At 29.3% G+C, this 10813-nt stretch overlaps 1 protein-coding gene across 2 annotated transcripts; it reads right to left on the minus strand.

Moving 5' to 3' along the window:
• Positions 1 to 1513: 1513 nt before the first annotated feature.
• Positions 1514 to 8208, minus strand: LOC113517582 (uncharacterized). 2 transcript variants are annotated; one of them, XM_031911601.2, is made up of 3 exons: positions 7676 to 8208; positions 2778 to 2851; positions 1514 to 2093 (listed from the first exon to the last, which is right to left on the minus strand). In XM_031911601.2, exons 1-3 carry the CDS (start codon positions 7697 to 7699, stop codon positions 1709 to 1711), a joined length of 483 nt encoding a protein of 160 aa, XP_031767461.1. In that variant the 5' UTR covers positions 7700 to 8208; the 3' UTR covers positions 1514 to 1708. The 2 variants fall into 2 exon arrangements, with proteins under 2 accessions (XP_031767461.1, XP_026758102.2); XM_026902301.3 differs by having other exon boundaries at positions 1520 to 2096; positions 7676 to 8192.
• Positions 8209 to 10813: the final 2605 nt, after the last annotated feature.

Raw genomic sequence — 10813 nt, forward strand, 5'->3', positions numbered from 1 at the left:
GATGGGGAAGAAAGAGTCTTGAGTGGCGACGCTGTACGAACAAACGCAGTGTAGGACATACCGAATACAAAAAAACTAATACTAAATATTGTTACTAGTACCACAGGAACTTACTTCTAGGATAGAAAGTGTCCTATGTGTTAATCCAAGATACGTTTCAATTCATCCAGCTGTTTAAACATAACAAAATTTAAGTATGATCGGTCATTTAGGTCTTTATCTTTCGAACATATTAATTACACTGTATAAAAAGCATCCAACATTTTTCCTTCTTTATACCATAGACAAATTGGCAAATTTTATCAAGTTTCATTCATTCATTCTTTATCATATAGAAACTTATTAATTAATCGGGATAAAAGGTAGTTTATATTCTTTATCGTGTTTAGGTGTAATTGCTTGTTATTTGATTAGAATTATTTAGTTTAATTCTACGTCCATAACTATGTATGCGACTGCCAACACTCGAAGATTTCATATCATCCAAGATTTTATTTCAGGCATTTCGTCTAAACTATGTTTTATGACACGTGTTTCACCTCTAAACGAGGCATCTTCAGGTAAATTAATAGATCGCTTCTCGGAACCCAGTGATAAATCGTTTGGCACCCAAACTACGAATATATAGTTCAGTAAAATATTTATAATTGCTTGCTGAACATCATGATCGATTTTGTCATTCAGACGGCAAGTTCCAAAATATCATTAATTATTCAATTATCCCAGGGGGACATATTCATTGACCTGAAAAATATGCAGCACATGTTCTTATCCATATCGAACACTATATGTGCACTAAATAGATTATGATTGAGATAGAGATAGATAGATATTGGTGGAGTCGTTAAAGTCCTAAAAGATAACAAATAAAGAAACTAATTTTTATATTTTAATATTAGTAAGGATTTATTTTGCCAATCGAGAAAGTACTCATACAGAGGTCCTCACACCAAAATAATAACAGTCTGTAACACTGGTCGACAAATGAGTGTGCTTATTATCAGAGCGTGAAAATAGAGTACTCATTTACTTACTATGATTCGATCGTTAGTGCTCGGGTGATATCGAAAACACAATGAAAGTGTTTACGTAATGTTACTTCCCAATAGTTTCCGAGTTGGGCGGGGCGACGCCCGCGCCGCCGCCGCCGACTACCACGAACGTACCGTGCAACGCGCCTCGTTGTGCTATTAAAAAAAATCATGACCAAATCAACATCAATTACAGCACCCATATACTATACAATACTAGTTACACATTGTTACCATTTCATAAGACCTCATTAATGAATAATTCGCTTACTATGCGATTTCCTTTCGGTAATTCTAACCACTCTTGAATATACTATGTAATAAAATACAACGGGTGGTGAAATGATAGAACACTAGTAGATTTTATTTTTATTTTGGTTTAATAAAATCTTAATGATCGTTAAATATTTATATAAATTGACATTTTAGATCTATTTATATTAACAATTAATCGTAATTCATTATTATTACATCATTAAAATTGCAAAATATTTATTTTTTAAATAAAAGTCTTTATAATCTAAATTACTTTATTAAAAATGAACACAGTCATTTTACCTTACTTACACTATCAGTCTTCAGTGAAGTAGTATAAATAATGAAATGTAATAAATTATACATAAAAACAGTCATTGGTGGGATTGAAAGATACATATAAAATGACATATGACACTAATCTATTGTTTTGTGGTAGCTTTATTATTGTCTGCAGCTACCGTGACTTGCTGCGGCACCGAGTACGTAGACTGAGTGTAGGTTTGGGCTAAATAGGGCCCAGGCCCGACTTGTTCTTGTAACTTCTCCGCTTCTTCGGGTGCTACGGGACACATGCATGGTACGAGCTGGACATGTTGCAATGAGACAGGTGTGAGACTGGCACCGGCCGGTACGCTTATAGGAATCGGGGCCATACTCTGCTGCATAGGTATCTCCGGTTGCGCGTACTGTGGAGGCTGCAGTTGGTACGTCTTTCGAGATTCGTATGGCGAATACATGTACTGGTACCGGTAGGGCGATATATTTGGCGACATTGGTTGAATCCACTTTTGCGCCTGTTGTTGTCTGCTAGAACAAAAACGTCTCTGTGATTTATTGGTCAATTTTATATCAGGAATCTGATATAATTCTAATGAATTTGAGCGAAACTACAACACATAATTTTCAAAACTTATCTAATCTAATAATCCATAACAATATTTAAAACATAATGTATCCTACATACTTTTATATACAAGGAAACGATAATTATTATAATTAAAATTGTAGATTGTTTCTGTGTTACAAATTTTCTGTCCGTTTTAAATAATTACATATATAACGTTCAAAGTATATTTCTGTCTGTATAATTTCAACTCTAATATTATTGAATATATTCTATTAAATTAAATATATTCACTTTCAGACCTAAAATTCGATAAATATTAAGTATCCCAAGTCTGATCTAGTATCAAGTAAGTTCTAACTTATGAAGTGAAATCGCAAACGCAGCTAAAAGAATGAGTAATAACATAACAGGTACAAAATAATAATAAGAATTTGAATAATTCCTATTTTTGTATTGTGTAGTAATAATAATAATAATAAAATATTAATTGTGAATTCGTGAGCAAAATAATACAAAAAGTAAATGAATATGTATATCAAATCGCTACAGCAATCGTAATATTTGCATAAAAATTAATTAAAAAATGCTAATTACCAAAAACTTATCCATTAAAGTTTAGAAAATACTTTTTTAATACTTACGTTGAATCTGATCCCCACTTCAAGAAGAAAGCCTCAGATGATGCCACCAGTAACAAGCTCATGAAAACGTACATCTGAAACAAAACAAAATCTGTAAATAAATGTTGGTAAATATAGGTACTTGACATAACTTTTGCTATAGAATTTAGACAATTAATCTAATATATATATATGTAAGTATATATATATATATATATATATATATATATATATATATATATATATATATATATATATAACAAATCTCTAAAACTGCATTAGCAGGTATATAAAATAAAAATAAAATTCAAACCCTTATTTAATCAAGTCACTTTCGCTCTCTCCACATTTATCAATCTATTATATACATACATTGTGCTTTCTTCTTTAGTTTTTTTTTTATAAATAATTACATTAAAGTTGAAAAAGAAAGAGTTATTTATTATTAGTGCATGTTTGCCGGTTACAAGAACATAAACTCTATTGACCTAAATACAAAACTAGGTTTTTAAACCTTACATATCTTACACCTTTAGAACCGACGGTCATAAATATTATGAAAATAAAAAGGAAAAATATATATTCTAACTTAACAACTAACGAATTACACATTCTCTACATTATTTAGTTTATTATAACAGTTACATAGGGTATACGTAATAGTGATACAAATAAAATAAAAAAAGTAATGGGCGTGATAGAGAGGTAAAAAATAAAAGCGGATACAAAGAAGGAAGTAGCTGTCGTAATGTGCGCTACATAATTATCTAATATTATGATGAGTTGGATCTAAATAATTATTTACTAATATTTAGCACATTATTATATTGTTATCTGTGATAATGTCTAAGTAATAAAAACATATTACTACATACTTTAAAATTTATTACTTATTAATTTATGTAATAATAAGAAAATAAAAAAATGACATTTCCTATAGAAAATATAACTCAAAAACCTATTATTCAAAATTTTATAATTATTTTTATCTTAAATGTTATAGACACGCAACATTCATTAATATACACATTAAGTTACTATGTATGCAAAGCATAAACTTAAAAATACACCAAAATTATCCATAAGTTATTAAATATTATGTTTTAATAAAATTCTTCCTCTGTGTTATCATTATTATTTTTATTATGAGCGCTAATACGAATTTTAAAATATTTAACTTAATAACTTGAAAAAACTTTTATTTGTTCTTGCCAGTTTTATTTAATTATTTGAACTTTAAATTATACCCAATAAAGTTTATAAATTTAATTGTAATTATTTATCACTTAGAGGTCGTAGTACATTAGAATATTCAATATATTTTGTAATATTACTGGATATTTTAATGGTAATAATAATCGGATTGACTTACGTTTGTTGAGAATGCTAGATTAGTTTCGGAATTATCGGGGGCCCTTAATCATAAGTGTCGAACACGAACGAAAGCCTAACTAGTTAAAAGACTATCAATAAAAATACATGTAAGTCCCGTTAATTTTTAATTGAAATATATTATTTGATTACAATATTTTTAATAAATTTGACGTATTTCGTAATATACCTATTATTTATTAACTTTCAGCATATACACTATGTACAGCATTTATCTTTTGTCATACTTTCAATATCAGTAAAATATAATAAATAGTGAGTAATTAGGAATCCTCTAATGACATCACTTATTATTTCAACCTGTATATAATTAAGGTTTATACACAATAATCCTAATAAATGTAATAGCGTAATATACCTTATATTAGAATCATGAATAGTTTCAATAGATGGATCTTCTTATTCATCAAGCCTAAGGTTAGGCACACATTTGCTATTTTACGATACTAATCTTTACATTTTAGTTAAATTAGCTTATGTTTATTGTAGCCATCTAGCTGAAAGACAATAGATAATATGAAACCATTTCTATGTAAAAAATACATTGCAATAAGTACGTGCATGTCTCTACTTTCATGATCGAAGATCGGTCAAACGCTGTCAAAATCTTTTGATCTCAAATATACCAAATATATTTTTATATACAAGCCAGTGGTGTAACTTTACTTGAATGAATTAGATAAAAAATATTCTGTGTGTTAATGCTAGATACAGCCAAACCGTGTATCGACTTGCATTCGAATTTCTTCAGCTATTTTGGAATGATTGAGTGATAAACATTCAAATATTGCTAGTATCTATTGAGATGCGTTAGTAAACTAATATATACATACATAATGTTACATAATATACCAAACCCTAAATATTTTTTTTAAAGGAAAATAAATTTTAATAATTATTGGAGTCATAAAAACAAATATTAGGAAACAACTAATGAAAATGAAAATTCGCAACAGCAATAAACCAGTAAGACAACATTCGCTAATGAAATATTAAGTTATGTACATATTAAGCAAATCTTCCGTTATACTAGAAACATATATTAGTTATTGTATTATATAGAATTGTAATAAATAACACTGTTACAAAAAAAAAGCTATTTCAATAAAATAAATATTAGTACGGTATCAATTCAAAAGTTTTTTTTTTTTATACCACTGAGGTGGCAAACAAGCATACAGCCCACCTGATGGTAAGCGGTTACCGTAGCCTAGTAAACCAAAACGATTAAAAAAATAACTAAAAATGAATTGAACAATTCCTCCCTTTTGAAATTGGTGTAAAATAGGAAAATTAATCGAAACTCACTGATTTATAAATGGAACTAATAGTAGATAATAGAAAAATATACAAACTAAAGCAAAATACAAAAACTCATTTAGAATAAAGTACATGCTATTACAAGACAGAAATACATTAAAGATTTAGGACAACATCATATAAAATTATTATAGGCGTTGATTATTATAATTAGTAATGCTTAGATTAGTGAATAAACGTAAAGAAATATATAATATAACATATACTAGATATTATAAAAATGTAAATAATAATTAGGTCTAAGTGACATCAATAAATAAATACCTAATTATTTAGATCAATTTTATTTATTAAATTTTGTAAATAAATACAATGTAAAAATAAAAATAAAATCCTTATAAACATTAAAACTACGAACTTAAATTTAATATTTTCGTAAATAAGTATCTATAGTATTTATATTTATTTACAAAGAACCTCCTATTTTCCTATAGGTATAGTGTATGTGTTTTAATTATAAAAAGAGGTACGTATTTTTATACTCTAGTAAAATATACCGTCAAACCAAAACATCAATTAATAATAGCTATAATGAAGTACCTATACAGACTGTTACAACAAGATTAATAAATGTCAGTGTTATTAACGAATATGTTAAGAGTTTAAAATTATGCTTTGTTTAATTACAGTATCTTAGATAAACAGAGATGTCAATCACATCCTCGTTAAAATTTCTTCTTAATAACAAGAAATGATAATGACTGTGCCATATTTAATTGTGCTGTCTGTACTACTAGTATATTTTGAATAATTTCACTGAATATTAGGTAAATAATACAATTAATTCAATATGATATTTATATTGATTCATAGATTTTATATACAAGTGAAGCTCTTTTCTTTAGTACGTTTTAATACCATCAAAATTTTATTTTGTATATAAGTCTACACCATGTTTCTATCAAATACATCGTCGGTACATATATTATACATATTGTGTCGTAAAGTTATAATTTTTATAAGAGTGACTACATTTTGATCACTTGAAGTAATGGTATACTATTCTAGCATTTTGAATATTTGATCAGTAAATAATCTGATCAACTGAAAAAATATATTGTACATTTATTATCTATCTATCTTCACATCAATAGCCTGTGGGGAAGGCAGGGAGATTATATACGTCTCTTCTTCATCCTTTCATAACTCATGCATGTATCACGCTGATTTTCAGGATTCGTCAGACCTCCCTTAGATATCTTTTCAAATATTTCCTAATTTCAAAGATTATATTAGGTATTCTCAACGGATAATATTTATTTTATCTTATATCCAAATAGACATTAAGAAATCCTTCATTAATTCGCCAGAACACATTATAAAGTGATTTGTGTCAGTCCGTAGATAATCGTTAAATGGACCACGCTTGTCCCAAACCCATAAATGTTCATTTACCTCCATCATAGCTCTACCAGGTCACTGACTTTTAACACATTTGTTTTTTTTAATTTCATCAAAAATACAAAAACATCCCCTTTTTTTAGTAATCATTAGTATCTCATTTATAAACATCATTTTCTCCGCATATAATGTACAATAAACTTATCTAAATTATACTTCTATGTAGATATATTTATACATTTATTAAATTTACCTAATATTCTTTAAAATTAAGTGAAATTATTTATGAAACATGTTTAATACTTAAATCTATTCTAATAAAAGTAAAATATGTATAAATTAAAGTAATAACTATATGTTTATAATACAAATGTACCTACTGTATTATATATTATATTAAATTAATATAAAATATTTAATTAAATTTATTTGTCACTATTTTTACCAATTCTATTTTATTTCACGCAATACTTGATATCACTAGGAACTAGCACTGTCATTTGGGATGAACGGTTAAAACCGGGCATGATTTGCACCGTTTTTCTCATCAACTCTTCATTGATGCTTCTTGAAACCACTGTTTAGATTGAAAAAATATCCAACAATAGATAAATTATGCGCGAGTAATACAATCGCTCCCGTTCATTAATTTATGTTTCGAACGTTTTTTTTATTGACGGAGTTATTGTGTAATAAATTATAATAAATATTAAATCAAACCATTATTATTAATTAAACTAATATTAAATAAATTATGTAGATTTAAATATATGTAAAAATTGGGAGATATTCTTAATAACTATTATATTAAATAATTAGGTATTTGATAATTTTGCTGTAAAGTATCAATATTTCGAAACACTTACCACACCATTATTATCCGGATACATCGCACTAAGTACAGCAAACTGAACTATAACAGTCAACGTTCACCCCTACCGAGAACTGACTCAGTACTACTGGTCGTTATGGAAAGAAGGATTAAGGGAACCTTTACACAAAAAAGACTCGGTATTTGGGAACGAAGATGCGTGCACCCACTCCGGCCGCGGAATGACCGATCCCAGGAGACCACTCGTTTTTTATACACGGTTTCAGTAACATTCCGTCCTTAAAAGCCGGTCTCCGACCCCAACACCAACACGAGGTATAATAATAATCTTATTAACTTATCTACACTTCTATCTTTACTTAGAACATACCGTTATATTAGTCCAATTTTAAAAGGGAGTTTCGTAGACACAGGCCACTTAAGATAATTTCACACTTTTTTCTCGGGGCGGCTTAAGTGTTTTGACATGGGTTTTTTAGGAAGGTGTATCGGTTTGAACGATTGGCTGGCGCTCACGGTCTGATGCACCGGTAATAGCAGGGCAAGGATGCGGCTGACACTCGTATCGAATTGCCAGGACGTGTCCATTACCGGCCGCGGCTCGAGACGATCTTCCTCCGTCGTTCATGACTTGTCATGTTTCTCGATGCGTGAAAATTTAAATAGGCGGATCAACAATATCGAAAATTAAAGCCAATGAACTTATTTTTTTAAGATAGAAGAGCCAATATGTGTTTAGACTCATAATAAATTATATTTTATAAAATAATGAAATTTGTTTAAAGTTAATTGAAAATAGGATAAAGTAATAGACCATCCATTAAAAAGTGGAAAATTTCACCTACAAATAACATCCTAAAATACATGGTTACGGGGGAGAGAGATTGTTAGTAATAGGGAGTTTAGTCCCCGTTGCTATCAATACATCCTATCAGGTCGACCTCCACGCGGCTCCCACTGGAAAATATCCTGACTAATTTATCATTGAATTTGTCACAATGGGCTAACTGACCTGCCTTTTCATCCTCATCTATCACCTCTCACTGGTACCCCGTCAGTGTATATCGATAGCGTAATCAGGGTTACCATCCCATTTTCACCCATGAAAAAATACATGGTTACCCCCGTGGTATCTGTTAACTTCCTTAAAACCTTACAAAACTTACTAACTTTACGAGAAACAACGACTAAGTACTAACAGACGTCGCGAAATAGAAAGATCGCCACCGACAAAACGCGGTCGCAGTTACGCTTCGGCGGACAATAAGGAGCGGGGAAGAAGGGTCAATCACAATTACCTTTCCAGTGCTACCTTGTATAATTCTATATTCTGTGCTACTAGCATTATGTCTTCGGAAAATAATAATCCACATTGTAAGGCTATTCTACAAGGAATTTATTTTGCTACCATACAATGTAGTATGTTACCTATGCTTTCAAAATATTTGTATCGTATGCGTTGCATTATGCTAGTGCTACTAATAATTGATATTTTAATCTTTATTGTTTATTGTAACTGTATTGAGTTAATTTTTTTTTTGGAGTCAACATAAACTTAATGTACCTACCTTTCTTTATCACGATCACGTTGAGTTCGTCAATTTCAATGTAACAATTTTTTTATGGCATTTATTTGCGACCTGTTCAGCCCCTATTTTTTTAAACTCATTTTGGATGATTTAAAAAGTATTGTCACTTATTTCAGACATTCGAGGGTACGTAAGGCTGTCTTCTTGTAAGTCACGTCACAGATTTTTGTTTATGATGAAGGCGGCCTGGAATCTCTTGAGACCATAATATTACTACTTATTCTTATAACGTATAACGTGAAAGCGTCGCCTTTACACTACTACCACAGCTTAATTACCTCTTCTAAATTTGGTTGTAGTGGCCAATCATACGTGCCATTCTATGAAGTGCACAGTACCTATTTATTGACCATAACATACACAATAATCAAAAGACAAATTCCTCTGGCATAGTTATTACGTAATCTCGGATATTCTAATTATACGCACTTGTGACAACATAAATTTCCAATAAATACCATTAGTCTTAACGGTTTACAATGACCCATCGTTTATCACCCTCACAGTTAACTCGCGGTAAACCGTTATCTTGAAATTGGTAATAATGACTGACTGTCGATAGTAGATTGTTGGATTTTGTATTAGTATTTATTGAACCAACAGACTGTAACTTTATTTAATTGGTAGACATTTTTAATAAATTTATATTATAAATTTAATTGTTTGTCATTCAGGGCTTTCATAGTATGGTTCCTCATAACACAATAATTTAATTTAAGAATCAGACATTCGTCTCAAATGCCATTAATATTTTATCTCTTATTAGGACCTTTCAATAAAAATTTTATTTTCTTTTAATACCTACTCGTAAAATATATACGGCTACTCATAGTCATTACGTAATATATTATATAACAACGCCTTGTAGCCCTAAACTAAGCAAAATTATCTATCCATATAATTGTCTACTACCTGTACGTTACTGTGTGTTGAAATGCTTTAACACTGTATTTTCAACTAACTTCAAGAAGGAAGAGGTTCCAGCTTGTATTTTTGTGTATTTATTACCTCATAACTCTATCAGTTATAATTTGAATTAGTTTTTTTTTATCCTAAAGACTATACTTACAGACTGGTCTATATAATATTATACAGATACATAGAAAACTTATTAAAATCGGTTCAGTAGTTTAGTTTTTTAATCAAAATAAGTTACATATATTACATTCGAAAGCCGGATTTTTTTTTGTGCAATACTATCCTATTTAATCTCGATTTTATTTCACAAAAGCATGCTACTTCTATCATGATAAAATTAATATACGTACTTAAACTCGATCGATTACAAAAATAGTAATGAAAATCATTTTAGAATTTAGCCAAGATATCGCCTAAAATATAGACATAAAATAAAGTCGACTTGAGAGCCTACTTATACGAGTAGTATAATATTTATTGCAACGAATACCTATTTATTTATTATAGAAAAGATATCCTTGTGTAAAAATGTATTACATTTTAATAGTGGGCCATAAAATTACCAGAGAAAATCATTTTTAATACAAAAAAGCATAAACATTTATGTGTAATGTACTAGGAGTAATACTGCATCATCATTATTGCAAATATAAAAAAAAAACACG

The sequence above is a fragment of the Galleria mellonella genome, unplaced genomic scaffold (genome assembly GCF_026898425.1).
Source record: "Galleria mellonella isolate WM207_F2 unplaced genomic scaffold, CSIRO_AGI_GalMel_v1 utg33, whole genome shotgun sequence".
NCBI classification, from domain to species: Eukaryota; Metazoa; Arthropoda; class Insecta; order Lepidoptera; family Pyralidae; genus Galleria; species Galleria mellonella.